Raw genomic sequence first — 19,677 nt, 5'->3', positions numbered from 1 at the left:
GGTATGATAAATATTTACACCTTCTTGAGAAAACAATAAACCCTACTTTTGGCTAGATACCTTTTCGGAGCAGCAAAGGATTGAGGTGAAATTCGAACCGTGCGCTGCCTTATTTACCGATCTCCTGCACACCTGTCTGTACTATTGAGACGATGTTTCGGCAATGTTTCGATTCCGAGAAGGCAACTTGTGACCTTCCTTTCGGGCAAGTTCAACGGAAAAAGTTGTGCTGCCTTATCTGCCGCACAGTAACCGGATGCTGCCCAGGTGCGGAGCGATTCACATTCCCTACCCAGCACGCGTGTGTCGGAAGGGGTTCGCAAGCACCATCATCGTTATCATTCGTCTTCTGGCCGAGTTTCGTACAACATTTCCATCGCAGATTGCGATGTCCATTCTGTTGCCAGGACTTTGCTGGTGTTGGGCATCGGTTCGTTCCGTTTTGTACGTTCGCCGAAGCCCTGTCTGGATTTTCCATTATACAGAGCCGTTCATTCGAGAGCCTTTCAATGGCTGCGCGAGTGTATTGAATCGTCAACTTCACGTCACATCGGGCCTGTATGATGGACGGGATCTGATATCCGCCCATCCCTTTTACAGTGGAAGTGCATTGCTCCTGACTTGCTATCTCTTTTACTGCGAAAAATAACACCCAAACCATTATGCCATAAATCGTAGCGATACGTGCCTCGAGCGAGTTCTTCGTCGCTCGCATTTTCAGCAGGTTCAAGGTAACGGACACCCTAACGTACCTAGTGCTGCGATGCTGTATCAATCAATCACAAGCTGACGGGGTACGTGGGCTTTCGCGTGAAACCATATTTACACAATTGCGTGAACCTGACTATTGGCTACAGTTGCCACCGGCAATAGCTTCCCATTTTTGGGCGCTCGAAACAAGAGCCACCGAACCCAACAATCAAGGCCACCGACTAGACGTGTGGGGAGAAGCCTACACTCTCTTTTTCTCTCGCGTCTCTCGCCAGCACGTGACCGTAACTCGTTCCAACAATCCAGCCAAATTCTGCACACTCACTGTGATTACAAATCTCGAATTTCATGGACACGCTGACACCGAACGAGCGAAAACACTTCCCCTGTCCCCTAGGGAGGACACAAATTCGGAAACGATCGACAGCAAATCGGAAGTGAAAAGGCGTTAGCGTAAATAATGCACCGCTTTCGGTTTAAGTTTGCGAGATCTAAACATTTCTATGCCATTTTCACGGCCTCTCTGTGTAGTGGGACTGGAGGAACGTTGCTGGCTACCTGCCAGCAACAATCCGACTCCAAGGACATCTTCCCCCCCGGTGGGGTAGAATCCCAGCCGAGCAACGCAATTCCCGAAAGGAATTCTCAAAGCAAATAGCTCAAAAGAATAGCCAAATAAATAACCAACCAGCTACCAGCCAACGCCGCTTCGCTTGATTGTACGTTATCTTACTCGGCCATCCGAACCTGGGTGGCTGGGTTTTGTTCGCCGTTCGAGCTACCTTTCGACCCGAGCCTACCTCCAAGCGCGCGGCTTACACCCTAAATGGATACATAAAGAATGGCCCCAAGAATGTCCAAAAAGGATCCGGGCACACCATCGCATCATCTCCATTTTCTCCTTCCCGGACGGTCAATGTTTACCGACGACATTTATTCTTTTTTTTGTGTTGGCTTTTCCGCTTTTCCTTGGGCTGTTTGTTGCGTAGTTTGACTTTAACACAAATCATACACGGGATAGATGAGCGAGAAGATGAACGGGGGACGGTTGGCGCCGTGGGGAACGCCTTATTTGTGCCTCCATCATAAGGGACAGGATATGCTCGGCCTGCCAGCCCTGTCGTTGTTCGACGTTTTGACCCTCTTCGGCAACGTTGATAGCCACCATAGCCAACCAGTCTAAACGCAGGCGATCGCCTTTAAGCGTTAGCTCAACACGTACGCATTGATCCGGAAAGTGCGTCCGCCCGGCTTGCCGGTATGCCCCGGAGCGCAAGCGGAAGCTCGTTTAAATATCTCACAGCTGAGTGGATTTGAAGCAAGGGTTGATGTGTCGGAATTGTTTCAACTATTTATTTATCACACTACTGACAGACAGGAAGCGTGACGGGGCGGCTTCAAGGCACTCAATCGTCTGTAGTAGGTTTGGAGATAGCTATGGTCGTCATATAGTCATATGTTCGGTTTTTGATACGGTCGCCATGTAATCTGATGAGCGTACAACGGTACAACTGATCAACGCGTACCATAGCGGTAGGTCAGTGTTTCACTGACAAGTATCGAGGTTGAATAACACTTTGTCCGAAGCGGACTTTTCGACACTTGATCGTCCAGGCGATCATAGAAACCTTTAGGAGGTTTCCCTTACTGGAAACGTTGGAGTTTAGAGGCCTTACCTTGGGTAGGGGGACATAACTAAACTCTTTAAATGAGAAGTCGATAGATGCTGGATGGGCATAGTCCTATCCTGACAGTCCGAACGAATCTGACTTGCCATGGTCGGAATTGGTTTATTTATACTCAATGGGCTTCGTACATTTGGTTTTGGAATGTGTTTTTACAAAGGTTCTGGAAAGTTTCAACTGTTCTAGCCAAGGAACAGGTGCGTTGGTCGATCTTTGCCTACACTGCGCTTTTTAGCAATAAGTTGCTATGCGTTCTCTGTTTGTCCACTTTGCCGCAGTAACGCTTGAATTGCTTATGTTGCGCGTTTCGGTTGTTTTCGATAAATGTGTCTCAATTGTTTTTTCTATGAACGGTATGGTCTGGATGTGTTGCTATGGTGTGGATTGATTTGCTGATGTGTTATAATGAATGTGTTGCAATGGTGTGATTTGGCTTTCCGAAGTGTGTTACAATGTGTCTATAGCTGATAGTGTGTATTATAATAAGTTCTGTATAGCAGATATGCTACACGTCTACTTGTAAGCTCCAAAAAAACATACACAAATCGTAACATGGTCATATTATCTACTCGTAGCAGTGTGCACCATCATGCTTGGGATGTTCTACCCAAACTCGTCTTCCCCACCCAAGCCGTAACAGTTCAATTTTGAACGATTTTTTCCCCCATTTGAACGTCAAAACTTTCATAAGTGGCTCATACAACGGTGGAAGGAAAACGGAAAATCATGCAATGTGAGGCTTCTTTTTGCATTCCGATAGTCACCAGATGCCAGATGCAAAAAGGGGAAAACTATCCTGAAAACCGTTGCCATCTGGAACGGGTTTTGGATGCTTTCCATGCAAGCATTTGGGCTCATCCGTTGCCAAACAACGTTCTCGGATGGCACTGTGGCATTTGACGACAGGAAATGGATTTTATGGTCCTGAGCTAGCGCACCCTTGCCCACGTGCAACCCATCCAAACAACACTAGAGCTACTTTTTTTTATGGACGATAGTGAACGACGATTTAACGTGATGATGGTGAAGATTTTTCTATTTAATTTACTCTCATGCTTTTGTCAAGCAGAACGCAACGTGATAGTAAGGAAGAGATGGAGTGAAAGAAAGAGAGAGAGAAAGAGAGAGATAAAAGGAGGAAAAAGGAGCTTTTTAAACTGTATTTGAAAACCGTTTTCAAGTTTAACAAAGCACTCAATTTTCAAAAAACGATTGTTATCTCGTGCCTATTTCCGTTTTCCCTTATTTTGACCATCCATCAGACTGGGAGCAGGCTCGCCTGTCACTGGCCGTTAAAGGCGCGCTCCTCTTCCATTCACACAAGCACATCAGCTGACAAAAACGGTTCGTACAAAGTCGACTACCATCGTCGACCGAAAAGTTTTAAATTTATTCAACACACTTCCCCGGCCGGTGATCGCTTCAATTCCCAAAACATCGCGACGACGAAGGCAGTTGCTGATGTGCCGTGTCAAATACTCGCAGAAATCGGTGTACACGGTGTACACCGTTCGGTCGGAGAAGAAAACGCAAATAAAAACACCGATTTACATTATCGATCGGGTGGTGGGTGATGTTATCGGTGAAGCATAAATAATTGTTGCGTAGAAGATCAACGCAATAGGGGATAGACCCACGCGGTGTGGGGTGCAATAAACTGAATTCAAATCCCACGTGATTTTAGGAGTGATTTAAAAGTACCATTCGAGGGATGAATTGAATTGCTTTCCCTTGCTTTCCCATTCCCAAAATCACTACTTACAAGGCACACTTGCTTATGTGGCTTTACTTATTGACACTGCAGGCAGTTGCGTTATGGCGCTTCATTCGATTCAATTCAAATGTTCTCGCGTGCTGCGTGGTTGGTGAAATGCAGATGGGAGATGGGAGATGCCTTACAATTTCCCCAGGTGGTGGTGAATTTCTCCTCCACGCTGTAGGGGAAATGTGGTGAATTTGTTTGGTATGAGTTTGCATTCACAGTGCTTCGTTCGTTACAACTAGCGTAAAGTCAATCCATCACTATCGGGAAACTAATCAACTACTTCGGTTGATTCAAAACCAATATTTGCCATTCAACAACAAACCGTCCTCGACGTCCAGCAGTTTGTTTTTAACGGGAAAAATAATGCACACGGTGCGTAGATTAAAATTTAGAAATAATAAATTTGCACGAATATTACACGCTCTTCCCAGCACTTTGAATGCTGGTTTTGTTATGTCTGGCTCGATTGCTTCTTATCAGCGGGTAACCGTTGATGTCTTGTGTGTGGCGAATTGGGATTCTAACAAAACCACATTTAAACTTATTACACGCACATTTTCAGCCGCTTATAATCCGTGACTATTATCATGTTTCTGATTGAATAAAAACACACTCCAAGCGGAAGCGATTTAAAATACGCAACTGCTGTGCCACGCGCGCTCAATGCGTTACACACTGTACGCCGCCTAGCATGCGGATGGTTTTGTTTACGCGCCTTTCGTTCGTTTGTGTACGCGGTGGGCGCATCATCGTCAACCCGTAACCGTAACTGACTATCGTTATCAGCTGTACGGATCAATGCATTGCCCATTGCCGACCGAGCGCGTTCGACAAGCCGTAAGTCTAGCCAGCATCCAACCAGCTAGCCACACACCACACACATCAAGCGTGTGTTTTCTAGCGAAAGGAACGTTCTTTTTTTATTCAATCAACAATGAGTCGTAAGTACCTGTCATGCAGCCATCAGTAACATCTGTACCCCGAAAACACCCACCATTCAACCAGCGTTTCGTGTCCTTCTGGTTTCGGTTCCAGTTTTCCTGAACGGACGCACCTACAGCTGTTTGGTGTGTCCAAAGTCCAGCCCCTCCTGCACGGTGCAGCACCACCCTTTGCAGCGGTTGATCTCGTACGACGAGCTGCTCGCCAAGTATGCCCGCAAGGTGAACAGAGATCAGTACGATCCGATCGGTATCTACACCTGTCCATACTGCGGTCTGGACCGGCTGACCGTGGATGCACTGTACGAGCATTCGCGCGATTCTCATCGTCCGGCGAGGGTCGAGAATCTCCCTGCCGTACACTGTCCCGTTTGTGTGTGCTTTCGGTTGGAAAAGTCGCCCGCCCTGCTGGGACCACCGTACACCACCGGCAGCCTATCGGAGCACATGCTCAGTAGGCATTGCTTTGCCAGCACGCATCAGTATCGGGACGAGCTGAAGCTTCGCAGTGACTTCTGTTGCGACGGGGAGTATGAGCTGATCCGATTTATGGCCACGTTTTTACCGCCCGCCATCATCAGCTCGGACGTTGTAGCGCGATATGGGAACGATGACGATCGTCTCCTCAGCACAGCAAAACAAATGCCGCCGACGGTGCTGTGTCCCATCTGTCTGGAGCATATCGATGCAGCATCGGGCAAAAGCTTAGCGCTGTGTGCACATCAGTTCCACAGCCCGTGTATCGACCGGTGGCTGGAGGAGAAGAAGTGCTGCCCTGTCTGTAGGTGTGATTGTTCTTGATCAGGCGGACGGATAGTCGCCGAAAGGGAGTAAAGATAAGAATCAATACAATCAATCTTGCCGTCGCATCTTTCAGGATACTTCTTCACAATCCGGAAGAAACACATATATTTCCACGGCCTTAAACGTTAAGCACTTATACACAAATTTCTTACGAAGACAGTGGTACCATGCGAGATGATGATACACTTAGGGTTTGGGGGGACTCTATGCAGTAAACAGATGAATCGCTCGTACCGATTACCACCGATTGCCTCCACCTCCACCGCCTCCTCCACGATTGCCACGGAATCCACCTCCACCGCCACGGCCACCGCCGCCGCCGCCGCCTCGGCCACGGAAACCACCACCGCCACCGCCTCTACCACCGAAGCCACCACCGCCACCGCCACGGCCACCACCGAAGCCGCCGCCACCACCTCTACCACCACGGCCTCCGCGACCACCGGGCTTACCGACCCTGCCAGCCGGTCGGCGGGTCTGATTTCCCGGCAGGAAGCGCGCCAGCGGCAGCAGTTTCGCCGAATCGATAAACAGCTTCTGCTTCTGCTGGAATCCGTCCGGCTTCATGTTGTCGTTCAGCTTGATCGACACGTAAAAGTCCTTCAGATTGCCAAAGATTTCGTCCACCTTGCCGATCTGCTTCTCGCCCTCCATGTAGATGGGCGCATTGAAGAAGGGTACATTTTCCACCTCCACCTTGGCGACGAGATCCTCCTGGCAGGGGTAGTCGTAGTACCCGAGGGGAATGATATTCTTCGGACCGTCGTCCCGCTGGCCAAAGCTGCCGCGATTGTTGAACCCGCCACGGCCTCCTCCGCCACCTCCTCGGCCGCCACGACCACCCCAGCTGCCGCCACCGCCTCGTCCACCGCCACCACCACCACGGCCACGGAAGCTCATAGTGAACAAACTGTAACGACGGACAGGTAAACAAGCGAATGAATAAAGTGAGGTTAGGCTCAGTGATGCGATTGCTTCCGAGCTTGTTCTTATACGAAAACTGGCTTCGCTTTGAATGTTGGGATGTGCTATTGCTACCTTCAAGCCAGTGCTACTGAAAATATCCTTAAGCACTTACAATTTGGCCAGAAAGTCAACATATTACGTGTAATCTAAGGACACCCCAAGCGCTGACAACAACATACCAAAGCGTCGATTGAGGCCGGCTTTGGGAAAACTTCCATAATTTCAACGAAACAACGAAGGCTGCCCACATCCGATACTTACCAATTACCAAACACACGATCCTTCTTGAGTCAATTGTTTTCAATTTTGTTGGAAATTCTGCTGCTCTGTAAATTACGATGCACGCACTTTCATGGCACGTTGTCCTTTTCTAAACAACGAACCACATGTTTACATCGACGCCGAATGTCAAACGCACATGTGCCAACTGTCACGATTAGGCCAACACCCCCGTACAACACGGCGAGGGTTTTTGACGTTCGAATATCGCTGCATCGCTCATTTCTTCTTCTTTTTGGCTCTGTTGAAAACGGTGTGGATTTTTTTAGATAACACTTATTGTGCTTTTATTGTGCTGATTTTATTGTGGTGTAATCAAAAAATTAGTCCACTGTTCCTGGTTTCCGTTTCAACTAAAAAGGGCGAGGGCAGGCGCATCCTGCCCTTTTATCGCCAAACTTATCGTTTTCCCTATCTTTCCTCTCGCTCGCTTGACTTCCCTTTCACTCTTTCTTCATCTATCCATTTCTTCTCTCGCGCTGTGACCTGGCAGATTGTTGGGCACTCACGAGTTTCCAACAGGCTCAACAACCGTTGTCGGTCAAAGCCTGCCTGTACCATTTGTGGGCTTGGCTTTCAGTGACTTATTGATTTCCCTCCGTAGCAGGATAGTCAGTCCTACGTATGGCGGCACGGTCCATTCGGGGCTTGAACCCATGACGGGCATGTTCTTAAGATGTATCGACTGTACCACGACACTGGTTCGTATCCAAATGTTGCCAGCGACATTCATAGATCACCTCAGCGATATGTTTTCGAGCAACAATGTTGCGCGCATCAAGATTAGACCGCTGCCTAAATTGTCATCAACACATCGAAAGGCATATAGACAAAGGTGGATAAATTGTTTGAAGGGAAGTGGGAGAACAGGGTACAAAAACTTACTTTGAAACTAGCACTATGGGCAAGTAAAGAAAGGGTAGAGATAATGAGCGAGATGCAGCGATATTCGAACGTCAAAAACCCTCGCCATGTTGTACGGGTGTACGGGGGATTTGTTTACGCTTCAAACTTCAGTGCCAATCGTCGAATCGGCGTCTCAGTCAGAAAAGAAGACAAATTTGCAGAGGCAAATAGCGGCATTTCATTGCATTATCGTACAGTTTTGCTTCTCCAACTCTATTCCTGCAGTAAAATGGCTGAAGAGGAACAGGTTTGAATGAAACACTTTCATTCCTCGACGACTTCAGGTCGTTTAATTTTTGGATTTTCGTTCTCTTCCTCCCTTACTAGATGCCCATCATTCCTGTGAAGGAACCACTGGATCTTATTCGCCTCAGCTTGGATGAGAAAATCTACGTTAAAATGCGCTACGAACGTGAACTGCGGGGTCGACTGCACGTAAGCTACTTACAATCGGTTCGTTTTTAGCAAATCATAAAGTGTTAACCACTCCCTTTCCGGTGCAGGCTTTCGATCAACATCTCAACATGGTGCTGGGTGATGCCGAAGAAACCGTAACCACGGTGGAAATCGACGAGGAAACGTACGAAGAAGTGTACAAAACTACGAAACGCACCATTCCGATGCTGTTTGTGCGCGGCGATGGTGTCATCCTGGTGTCGCCACCGATGCGCGTGGGCAGCTAGACGCTTTGTAACCCCCCTCTCCCTCCCTGTGGCTAAGAACGTAATAACAGACCCGAAACCGAAGCTTGATGAGTTGAAATCGGTATTTTATTTCCCTGCTTCCCTAGCTCCCTAAACTTCCGACAGCATTCGGATGCCCTTCAGTCCGGCCAGTATGTTGCATGCGGTGATGCGCGACATTTCTATGCGTGTCTCGATGTCCGCACTGCCAATGTGGGGCAGCACCACCACGTTCGGTAGCGTGAGCAGCGGGCTGTCGAGCGGAAGCGGCTCCGGTGTGGTCACATCCAACCCGGCGGCCTGTATTTTGCCCGCCCGCAACGCGTGAATCAAATCGTGCTGCTCGACCACTCCGCCCCGGCTGGTGTTGATCAGTATGGCCGACGGTTTCATGCGCGAAAACACGGCATCGTTGAACAGGTTGGCCGTTTCCACGTTGTACGAGCAGGCGATGATGAGGAAGTCGCTCGTTTCGATCAGCTCATCGAACGGAACCTGCGTAACGTTCAGATCCTCGGCCGTGAGAAACTTGTCCGTCCGGCTGGTGAATTGAATGCGCGACGGTTTGAACGGTGCCAGCCGCTTGGCAACCTCCTGGCCGATGCGACCGAACCCGAAGATGCCGACGACGGAGTTTTTCACACTGGTACCGCACATCCACATTGGCGACCAAGACTTCCAGCCACCCGTGTGCACTTGCTTGTTGGCCTCGAACATGCGGCGCGCGGTTGCCAGCAGTAGTGCCACCGTCAGTTCGGCCGTTGCATCCGTCAGCACGTCGGGTGTGTAGCCGACCCGGATGCCGCGCTGCTTGCACTCCTTCACATCGATGTGATCGTACCTATGAATGGAGGAGGGACAATCCAAAAAGCATGCATTGACATTGTCAGTTGGAATCTTACACCAACACAGCACAGCAACCACCTACCCGACAGAGATGGTGGAGATGACTTTGAGATTGGGCCCTGCCTGGTCGAGCAGCTCCTTGTCGATGCGATCATTCAGCGAGCAGTAGATCGCATCCTTGCCCGCAACATTCTTAAGAAATTCGTCCCTCGGCACCGGATAACCTTCATCCCACAGTGAAATATCACATCTGCGGTGAGATTGAAGCTCAGGTAAAGGAAAGGAGCCAACGGAAAGGAAACAATTTCAAGTAACTTACTCTTCCCTTAGCAGGTCCAGCCCAATTCTGGCGTAATCGTTCCGCGTTACGTACACTTTCGGTTTCATCTCAAAGCAGCAGTACCTTCGATGGGGCTCCCAAGTGACTGGTCTAGCGGTGAAGGCGAGCAGCTGTCGTAGATCGTTCGAGCCTAATCTTATCGTACCTCTCAAGCTGCCACTCAAAAGAGCTGCGGAAAGCTGACGAAACACAGGATTCATTTCACGGCACCGTACGTTCAAACAAACTCCCGGGGGAAAGAGCCTAGCTGGCCACACTGGACGGATTGTCTCGATGCGATCGTATCGTGATCGTCAATCGATGTTTGTTTGTCTATATGACTCTCTCTCTCTCTCGCTTCACGCAGTGCCTTATGTAAGGTTTGTGTACACTTGCCCCGCACCACGCTACTGCGCCTACGGTTGCACAACGGCCCTTTCAGGATAAGGGTCGAACCCCGTTGAACAGCTTGCGAAATGACACACGGAAAACAAATCGTCTAGGTAGCTTCTATTAGCTGCATCTCGACTGATAATTGTAGCTACACTTTATCACACAATAGTTCCTAATTCCTAGTCGAGCCCCGTAAAACTCCTGCCACAATTAAATGGAAAAGGCACTTTGAGCGTGTGGTTCTGATGGTCCTCGCTCAAGCTCAATCGATGGTGCGCACTTTCTGTAACTCCTTGATAATGTCTTGAATGACGAATGAGGTCAGCCAGCAACAAAGCAACCCCCCAATCAATGTCATGGTGATGCCAGGCCAACCATTTCCCCCGCCCCGAACATATATGGGCACTTTCACTTTGATAAGGTGTATTTTTGATGTTTTACAAACATACTTACATCGATTTACGCTTTTGAATTCCAAAACTACCCTGCCGTAACTGTCGGCTAGCTTACAAGGCAGAAGAATTTATGGAAATTGATTAAAATATTTAACATCAACAAAACAGTAAAAGTTTCCAACCCCTTTTCACCGGTCCAATCAGAGCCTCTAAGCATCTCTCCACTTCCAAGAAACGTCAAAATCAGCTGTTTGTAAACAAAATACGTGTACGCGTACCATCTGCCAGCGTGAATGCTCCAGTACCAGCGCCTGAAAGCAATCTTCGGTAATCCGTCGAATTACGCACGCCAGTGGACGGAACCAGCGGCCAGTGTTAGCAGTATGTCCAAGAAGCCGGGCAAAGGTGGTGGTACCGGCAAAAATTCAAAAGCAAGTAAAGATGAGGTCAAACCGGCCCCAGCAGCCGGTCCTGTGCTGGTAGACGGAAAGACGGGCAACTTGATCGTTAAGATACTGGCCAAACCGGGCGCCAAGACGAGCGGTATCACGGATGTGAGTGAGGAAGGCATCGGTTGTCAGATAGGTAGGTGTAACGCTTGTTGACCGTGGCCCTCGTTGAAGCACAGTATCCTTTCCACCGTTTTCAGCCGCTCCCCCGATCGATGGTGAAGCAAACACGGAACTGATCAAGTATCTGTCGAAACTGCTCGACCTACGGAAAAGCGATATCAGTCTCGATCGAGGATCCAAATCTCGCCAGAAGACGATAGTGCTCGATAAGGCCGGTTGTCGGCACAGCCCGGAACAGCTGTTGGTGATTTTTCGCAACGAAGCATCCGCCGGTGTGTAACTGCTAAGGTTCAGGGTAGCTTTGGAACGTCAATAAATAAAGAGACACATGCTTTTTTACTATAATAATTGTAATATATTTATTTCTTAAAGTTTGATCTCATTTTGCTATTGAACCATCTTGTTACAAACTGCTTAGGGACGTGTGCACATGCGCGCGTAACCTCGTTAGAAATGGTGGAATAGGTTGTGTAGTTAGGATTAAAAAACATATACCAGAGCTTGGCTAAATAAGGCTCCTGCATTTTACGCACCCTTTGCTCCCCTATTGCGAATAATATGGTGCTTTTCTCCCGGTTCTCCGCTATAACATTACAATAAAAGAAGGAGAATTTGGAACGAACAGTAAAGTAGCAAAACCTAGAACAAACAAACAGTGGAATTAAAATTGAACAACAATCATACAGCTTAGCCTTTACAACACTCCTCCTTCCTTCCCGCTCTAGAATGGGCCGCGCAGGCTGGTTAGCGTTATAAACGATACGACTTTAAATGCTAGTGTTTAACAGACAGAGAACGAGGACCAAGGGGGGGGGGGGGGGGGGTCGAAGTTTCAAAACTACACCGAATAAATACCTTGTGTTGAGACGTAGTGAAGCTTTCTGCTGGAAGGAAGGTGTAGCAAAGCGCTTTCTTAAAACGTTGTGGAAAGCAACCGCTAGCGCTTAGCCTAGTACCGGAGAGCCCGTATGTATGTCTCACTCAATTGCCAGATGCCTTCCAGATAATTAATACAGCTCTCCACGAGTGGAGTAAAAGGTAAATTTTTGCTAAAAGTTGCCACTTGTCGTGCCTAACCGGGCAACCTGGGTCGGGTAGGAATGTTCGATAGAAAGAATAGAACACCGGTACACGGTAGTACAACCCGTCTGGCGTGTTTACGGTTCCCCGAAAAGCATCTCCGAGCCGGGCGGTATGTGGCCACTGGCCGGGAAGCTAAAGTATTGCGCCGACTGAAACACGTTCGCCAGCTGGGCAGACGGCGTCGCTGTCACTGTCGTCGAGCCCGTCAGCATCGGGCCAGCCGTTTTCGCGTCCTCTAGCGTCCTTGACAACGTGTCCGGTTGGGCGGTTGCCGATTGCGGTGGTGCTGGTTCTGGGACAGTAACGCTACTACTCGGGACGCTACCCGGCGCTCCGTTGTCAATTTGCAGTGTCAGATTGTAGGGATCATTAATGTAGTCAGAGTAGATGTCGGACGCTTCCGCTGGAGCCGGGTTCGGTTGTACGAAGATCGGCGCAAAGCTTTGCGCAATCCCGATCGGTACGTGCTGTAGCGAAGGGTACTGCGAACCGGCCAGAAGATGGCTCATCGGAACGTTGCCCGTCTCAACATCGGTGACGAGTGGAGCGCGTTCGCTTCCTGTTTCACTCTGCCCCTGTTCTTCCCGTCGCTCCGTTGGCAACTGTTGCGGTGGTGCTGGTGCTGGTGGACAAGATGTGCCTACGATTCCGGGAAGTTCAATTATGTTCGATGCAGCTGGCGCAACTGATGGAGGCGCGGACACCGCTGGCTGCGGCTGCGTTACAACATCTCGTGCAGGGGACGAAAGGAGTAGATTGGCAGGCTCCACTAGCCCCGTGATCGATGATTCTGCTGCTCCAGTCGGTGATGGTAGCGTTGAGAAACGTGGCAACACCATCGGAAGGGCATTAAAATCACTCGTGGCGGTACTGCTCATTAGCAGATTGTTTGAAGGTGCTGCCCGGTGCACTGGAGTACGATGAACCTCAACTGCCGGTATCGAGTGACTCACAGGAAGGACCGGCATTGGTTGTGGCTGTTGCAGCTGCTGAATATAAGAGTTTGGAGGAGAGGCCGAAAGCACAGACCCCGTCGCTGCGGTCGATACGGGGATCGGATGTAGCACGACGCGCGGGTTAATACTTTCTCCAACGGCGGAGCTGTTGTTTATCTGACCGCCTTCCAGGATGTGCTGCTGCTCTCCTGCAAGTGACGGTGGAGCCGTTGGAGCCGTCGTATGGGAGGATGGTACGGTAGTGCTTGCCGCTCCGGTACCCGCGTTTCCTCCTGTTCCGCCACTAATACTAACCGACGATCGGACGGCTAAACAAACGATGCAGTAGACCAAAATGCAACAGTCAATAAACAAAGCTTCTTGCGAACAAAATGATCATTACCTTCGTGTTTGAACAGCTCATCCTTGAGGTTGGGCAGAAATCCGGATATGCGCTGCCAGGTAACGTCCCACAGCATAGAATGGGTAACACCGTCGGTATTGTGAAACACGCATACCTAAAACGCAACAGTAACAATCAACGTTAAGTTCAAGTAGTCTGGCAGCAAGGCGCGTCAGTCCATGCGTACCGAATGCATAACAAGGAGCATGTTTTTCAGGCTCTCCAGCACTGCCTCGTACAACATATCGGAGCCAGCCGTCATGAACCGCTCGAAATAGTCCAGTATCTCGAGCCACAGTTCCTGGAAGTTAGGCAAAGCGATCAACGGTGTCAAGTGGTGCAGAAACACCTTCGACATGATGGTGGCCGTCCTGATGCGGGATTCTTCGAGCAGCGACACCTCTACCGGACTGGTTGCCTTTTCCTGCAGCAGCTCTTGGAGCAGTGGGAACAGCACCTGAAGCCAGGGAAAGGGGTAACTAAAAGACCAGACAAAGTGGGGCTGCATTTCTATCCTACCTGCTTGAAACATCCGGCCCACTCCAGCCCAGTCAGCGTCTGAAGGTCCTGGACGAGCAGTGCGCGCTGCAGGCACGTGATCGCACTGGTGCGCACCTGGCGCCGCTGGTCGGTGGCGAGTCGTGCGATGCCCTGCAGCAGCGGACACCAGCCCTGCGACCAGAGCGAAGAGCACTGTGGCACGGCACCACCTTCCTCGGCCCACCAGCGGAAAATTTGTGCCGTGCGCGTGTGCAGCGTGTGCATCAGATCGAGCAGCTGAATCGATATCGACTGGTAACGCTCGGGCAGCTCCTCCGACTCACTGTCACTGCTGTCCATGGCCAGCGAGGAGGACGACGAAGAGGACAACCCGGACCCCTGGTGGGAGGCTCCATCCCGCAGCTTCCGCTGACGATCCTTGCCCGATCCGGGCTTCTTTTTGGCTGCCTGATAGTCACGCTGCTGCTGGTGATGATGATGCGTCTGGCCCATCGAAGCCTCGACAAAGGTGCGGATGCAGCGGACACAGCTCTCAAAGTTGTACGGCGTGATGTGCGCTACGTTGCGCACGATGAACGCCAAACTTTCCCAACACTTGACCAGCGCGAACGGCGAGTGCTCGAGCAGCTTGCAGTGGTACTGTATCGAGTGCCGAACGGGCGTTCCCGGCGAGTGCCCCCCGGACCCGCCGGACACTAGATCGATCGCGTCCTTGTTCACCATTATCCACGCATCGCCCGCGGACGGGCTGCTGGGAAGCGGTGCCGGCGGTGGAGTTGGGGCCGCCGTCTTTACCAGCGGCATCGTGGCCGTCGAGCTGAGCTCCGAGTCGGAAATGTAGCCCCGGTCCGGCAGGCCGGAGTCTTCCTCGCTGCTCAACGCACCGTCCGACTTGGCACCGCTCACTGCTGCCACCTGCTCGACCGCGTGGCACTCCGGCGGCACGGCACCGGCCCCGACGCACTCCAGCACCGTGAACACGATCACCCAGTCCGCCTCGGTGTGAATGTTTTGGGCGCTCGTTTTCAGCAGCTCGTACATGCCGATCGAGATCGGTTTCGAGATGGCCAGTATGACGGCCGGACGCAGGGCCAGCAGCATCCGCAAGCTCTGCAGGATGGTGGAGCAGATTTCCTCGTTGCGCATCAGGTAGATGGCCAGCTTGAGCAGTGCCACCGTCGTACGCTGCAGCAGGTAGGTGTACTCGTGCGCCGAGGCGCCCACCAGCAGGGTGTACAGCTTGTCCTGCACCCGGCCCCAAACTGGCAGCAAGCGATCGCGATTCTGTATCAGCACCTTCACCAGCAGCTCGAGCAGAAACACGACCGTACACTCGCCGTACGCCGGGGCGGTCGATTTGTGCGCCTCCGGCGGTACGATCATCGCCAGCAGGCACCCGATCAGCTCTTCGAGCGATTCCAGCTGTAGAAACTTGGACTCGTTCACGATCTGCTCGATCTGGCAGTCGCGGACACACTTGCGCGATAGCTTGATCACCTCCTGCTCCTCGTACGATGGTTGCCGCTGCCCGTCGTTCGCCAGGTACGAGTACAGCGAGCTGAACAGACCCGCCTCCGTCTTCGGCAGTGGGTTGGGCTCGCGCAGCAGCGTCACCTTGCCGCTTGCCTCGCAGAAGTCTTCCGCCTCCATCAGCGCCTTCGGCAGCAGCTTCAGCTTGAACAGCTGCAGCAGCACATCCATCGTGTGCCGCCAGCCCTCGCGCATACAATCGCCATGCTCGTGGATCAGCCCGAACACGGTGCGCATCGCCAGCTGCGCCTTCACGTTCTGGCCGAACATTACGCTCGCCGTAATTTCGTGCGCATCGTTCGGGGGCGGCGTCAGCAGCGTCGTGAACTTGCACAGCGTCAGCACGAGCGCATCGAAATCGCCGTGCAGCTGAAAGTGGGCCGCAATGGCGGCCGACTTCATGAATCCGCCGATCGCTTTCTGGTAGAGCGATGCGTTGTCGAGCGATTTGTCAAACACAAAGCTAAGGGCGGCCAACGTCGAGCCCTGGATGACGCGATACAGCTCGCGATCATGCTGGGGCCCAAACACGTGATGGAAAATGCCGTCCTTCGTGGCACCGCGGCGCAGCAGCACCTTCCACAGATAGTTCTCACGCACCTGGCCCGTCTGTTCCGCGGGCATTACGATTTCTTCGTTTCTGTTTGAAGGAAAAATTCAATCGTTATTGGAGTTCACTGAAGTTCCTTTTAAACCCTCCAAAATACCTTATCGCGTGATAAATTTTTGTTAGCATATCCTGATCAAAGTCCGAGTTGCCGTTCAATCCGCGCAGATTGCGCAGGAAATCCTCCACCGTCATCGGCACGTTCAGCCGCTTCGCATTGTGATTGTGCTGGTCCATGTTGAGCATGATCACTGCGTACGCCAGCCGGAAGGCAGCGTCCGTATTGGCGAACGGTTCGTTGTTGCATTCCTGAAAGACAAAAGCGTACATATAGCATCAAATCCACTGAACCCTTCTTCCTTCCCGCAAACGCCTTCCCCCACTTACATGCCAGTGATCAGCGAAATGTTCCATCACGAGCGATATCAACGGCGCTTCGCCGGGCAGACGGAACGTTTCCAGATACAACCGCAGCGCCTGGTCGATGGTCAGGCCGGCAAAATCGAACGACTTCACGTACACCTCCAGGATGCGGCTTTCCACGTTCTTCTTCTTGCTAATGTACTCGCCAATCATCTTCTTGTCGAGGCCCGAGTTTTCGCGCAGAAACTGTGCCACCTCCTGCGGGTCGAGCACCGGATTCAGCAGCCCGTTCTCCTGCAGAAACTGTATGCCCTTTTCCGGCCGCTGGTTAAACAGATCCGTTCCCTGCGTTAGCAAGCGCTTCTTGCGCTTTATTGCCGCCAGCTCTTCGTGCGTTAGCTTCTGCGACACGGCCTCGGAGAGCGAGGCACCCTCAGCGGCGATGCTGGGATCTTCCCCGCCGGATGCATCCGTACCGATCCCGGCCGCTACCCGGCTAATGCGATCCCTTTGACTAGAGTGTAGAAATTTGCTAATATTCTCCACCAGCACGGCCGGTTCGGTATTGCCGGCTCCTTCTTCTGGGTCGCCTTCCTCCAGCTCGAGCGCTACCTGGCCACCGGCTTCACGGGCGGCTTGTGGCGTGCCGGCGTCCAGCACGATCTTTGCCGTTGCGTAGGAGTTGTTCCGCGAATGGCGCATATACTTCGGCTTCTGGCCGTTCTTCGCCTGCGCGCAGTTGCGCTCGATCGATTCGACGATCGTCAGCAGCGCGTCCATCGACAGTGTGTGGATGCTGTAGATGGCTTGCGTTGCGGAAAGCGTGTTTTTCGACAGCAGCTTCGTCAGGTCCTCGAACAGGTTCGAACAGTACAGGTCGCAGTCGTAGTTGATGTACAGCTCGGCCGCAAAGCCCGGAATGCGCCACAGCTGCAGCAGATTGTCCATCGCCAGTTCGCGCGCCTCGTACAGTATCCGGGGGCTGTCGTTCATGATCATGTCCGCCACGCGGGTGAGGTAGTGCTCGAGCTGGAACTTGAGCTGCGATCGGAGCGACTCGAACAGCAGAAAGGACAGCTGCAACCCGGCCGCAAAGATCGATATACGCTCCGTCGCGAGCAGCGCGAACAGATTGCGGCACAGGTCGTCCTTCACGATCGCGATCAGCGAATCGTACCGACCGATGCTGTCGGCGCCCACCTCGAACGTCACGGTCAGCAGCGTCAGGCCCATGTGGATCATGACGTCACCGTTCTGCTTGTCCATGGGATTGCACAGCGAAATCAGAAACCGAAACAGCTCCCGTATGCAGGGCAATCCGTATGGGAGGTGTGTAACGGTGGCGGCCCCATTCGCCACCTGCGGAACGTCCTCTTCCGCCTGCTGGGACGTGAATCGCACGCCAACGGAGTTCACAAACGAGGGGTCGGTGGCGGTGGTACCCTCCTCTGTGCCCTGCGCTGTAACGGTTTCCAGCTCGGTCTCTGCGTTGGAAATGCCATCTTCCGCCGATGTAACCGACTGCCGTTCGGCCGATTCCGATGGAAGAGGAGCTTTAGGCGTTTGCGATATCGTTCCCTGCAGATCGACGATAACACCCGCTGGTGTGGCCGGTGTAGTGGACAGTGGCATCGGCTTGAGACGGTTCGGTGCCGTCAGCATTACTGGCGTGACCGGTTCCTCTCCCGATCCGGCCACGTTCGTGGGGTCTTCCGTCACGATCTTCGGAACCACCGGAGCAGCCGCGTTCGTGCTCGGCACGGCAGTGGGGGCTGGTTTCTGCTCCTCCTTCATGCTGGTCTTGCTGTATTTTCTTCGCTTGCCCGACTGATCCATCGAGCTGGAGCGCATCTTCAGCGTCTTAAGCGTGTTGTAGCTTCCACCCTCGACGAACTGGGGCAGCCGCATGAACAGCAGCAGCACGATATCTTTTAGCGCATTCTCTGCCGTGCGACGTACCAGCTCGTTGAGGCGCGGCTCAAAGCACAGCCGAAAGCAACTCAGGATGATGTCGCACATGCTTTCGTCCGACAGGGCGCTGCCTTCCGGGCTGAGCACCAGCGTACGGAGCACCTGTATGATCTTCATCAGCACCACCCCGTCGGACGTTTGGTCCGTGCCGACGAACCGTGCGTGCGTCACCGCATCGGCAATGTTTTCCACCGTGGCCGCCAGGGTCGAGTGTGTTGGATCGATCAGCCCGTACGACAGGAACTTGTTCACGGCCGACAGGGCGAGGCTGGTGACGGGGCCGGTCGTTTCCTCCGACCGGATCACGTCCAGAAACGGTGAAAGAAACACGTTCGGTTCCACCAGCCGAAGATCCTCCACCTGCAGCAGCACCTCTTTCAGCTCCTGGAAACTCTTCAACAGCACATCCTTATCGTCGTCCTGCAATGAAACGACGGTCGAAAGGATGTAATTACGGTAAAACAACGCTCCCGTCCGTTCGGGGTCAGCATTCCACTGCGCCACGGGTGCACAGGACCGTTCCAGATGGTGACTGGCAGGAGCCCTCCCCCCCCTTTGCGAGTCTGCCCCTGCGCCTACCTGATACGTGTTGAAGCTCCACCTGGACCCGCGGCGCATTGCCGTCGTCAGGGTGGACATTTCACCCCGCACGACGAATATTCCATTCCCGGGCGGTGACATCTTCCCCTGGATGCCAGCAAGGTGGCCAACGCGAAACGCGAAACAGTTACCAGCGAGCGAAATTTGCTTGGATAGAACGAATCGGTGTCACTTTTTTCTTATTTCCACCATAACTTCCAACTCACAGTAGTGACGTTTACTATTTTTTCTCTCCCGCCTGTTGCCCTCCCATCCGCAACACACCTTTTTCCCTTTCTGTCTTTCTTTTCCACAACAAAGCCCAGCAATGTCACCCGCGACGGCTGGTTGACAAGCCGGCCGCGAATTGTTGAGCAATCATTTATTTCGTCCTATTTTCATGAATCATGGTAATTTCTTTAAAAGTAGTTACGTTCGTT

General features: G+C 52.0%; 6 protein-coding genes across 8 annotated transcripts; 3 read left to right on the top strand and 3 right to left on the bottom strand.

The window, feature by feature from the left end:
• Positions 1-4,568: 4,568 nt before the first annotated feature.
• On the top strand, positions 4,569-5,903 carry LOC120951558 (uncharacterized). Its single transcript, XM_040370338.2, has 2 exons — positions 4,569-5,102; positions 5,197-5,903. The coding sequence occupies exons 1-2, from the start codon at positions 5,096-5,098 to the stop codon at positions 5,901-5,903; spliced, it is 714 nt and encodes a 237-aa protein (XP_040226272.2). The 5' UTR covers positions 4,569-5,095.
• A 57-nt stretch (positions 5,904-5,960) lies between these two features.
• LOC120951559 (probable H/ACA ribonucleoprotein complex subunit 1) lies at positions 5,961-7,307 on the bottom strand. Of its 2 annotated transcripts, XM_049605996.1 has the most exons (3): positions 7,134-7,306; positions 6,284-6,816; positions 5,961-6,199 (listed from the first exon to the last, which is right to left on the bottom strand). In XM_049605996.1, the coding sequence occupies exons 2-3, from the start codon at positions 6,804-6,806 to the stop codon at positions 6,144-6,146; spliced, it is 579 nt and encodes a 192-aa protein (XP_049461953.1). In that variant the 5' UTR covers positions 6,807-6,816; positions 7,134-7,306; the 3' UTR covers positions 5,961-6,143. The 2 variants fall into 2 exon arrangements, with proteins under 2 accessions (XP_049461953.1, XP_040226273.2); XM_040370339.2 differs by having other exon boundaries at positions 5,961-6,816; positions 7,134-7,307.
• An 836-nt stretch (positions 7,308-8,143) lies between these two features.
• On the top strand, positions 8,144-8,803 carry LOC120953631 (U6 snRNA-associated Sm-like protein LSm3). Its single transcript, XM_040373756.2, has 3 exons — positions 8,144-8,304; positions 8,385-8,492; positions 8,561-8,803. Exons 1-3 carry the CDS (start codon positions 8,287-8,289, stop codon positions 8,738-8,740), a joined length of 306 nt encoding a protein of 101 aa, XP_040229690.1. The 5' UTR covers positions 8,144-8,286; the 3' UTR covers positions 8,741-8,803.
• A 2-nt stretch (positions 8,804-8,805) lies between these two features.
• LOC120953628 (glyoxylate reductase/hydroxypyruvate reductase) lies at positions 8,806-10,846 on the bottom strand. 2 transcript variants are annotated; one of them, XM_040373754.2, is made up of 4 exons: positions 10,752-10,846; positions 9,906-10,105; positions 9,669-9,836; positions 8,806-9,581 (listed from the first exon to the last, which is right to left on the bottom strand). In XM_040373754.2, exons 2-4 carry the CDS (start codon positions 9,971-9,973, stop codon positions 8,852-8,854), a joined length of 966 nt encoding a protein of 321 aa, XP_040229688.1. In that variant the 5' UTR covers positions 9,974-10,105; positions 10,752-10,846; the 3' UTR covers positions 8,806-8,851. The 2 variants fall into 2 exon arrangements, with proteins under 2 accessions (XP_040229688.1, XP_040229687.2); XM_040373753.2 differs by lacking the exon at positions 10,752-10,846 and having other exon boundaries at positions 9,906-10,694.
• A 52-nt stretch (positions 10,847-10,898) lies between these two features.
• On the top strand, positions 10,899-11,604 carry LOC120953629 (UPF0235 protein C15orf40 homolog). The gene is made up of 2 exons (XM_040373755.2): positions 10,899-11,278; positions 11,343-11,604. Exons 1-2 carry the CDS (start codon positions 10,987-10,989, stop codon positions 11,543-11,545), a joined length of 495 nt encoding a protein of 164 aa, XP_040229689.2. The 5' UTR covers positions 10,899-10,986; the 3' UTR covers positions 11,546-11,604.
• A 142-nt stretch (positions 11,605-11,746) lies between these two features.
• Positions 11,747-19,529, bottom strand: LOC120953626 (Golgi-specific brefeldin A-resistance guanine nucleotide exchange factor 1). The gene is made up of 7 exons (XM_040373751.2): positions 19,238-19,529; positions 16,712-19,078; positions 16,425-16,633; positions 14,206-16,357; positions 13,874-14,143; positions 13,687-13,801; positions 11,747-13,612 (listed from the first exon to the last, which is right to left on the bottom strand). The coding sequence occupies exons 1-7, from the start codon at positions 19,337-19,339 to the stop codon at positions 12,423-12,425; spliced, it is 6,405 nt and encodes a 2,134-aa protein (XP_040229685.2). The 5' UTR covers positions 19,340-19,529; the 3' UTR covers positions 11,747-12,422.
• Between the last annotated feature and the right edge of the window lie 148 nt (positions 19,530-19,677).

This window comes from Anopheles coluzzii, chromosome 2 (genome assembly GCF_943734685.1).
Source record: "Anopheles coluzzii chromosome 2, AcolN3, whole genome shotgun sequence".
Lineage (NCBI taxonomy): Eukaryota > Metazoa > Arthropoda > Insecta > Diptera > Culicidae > Anopheles > Anopheles coluzzii.
This window is presented reverse-complemented; position numbering and strand designations above follow the sequence as displayed.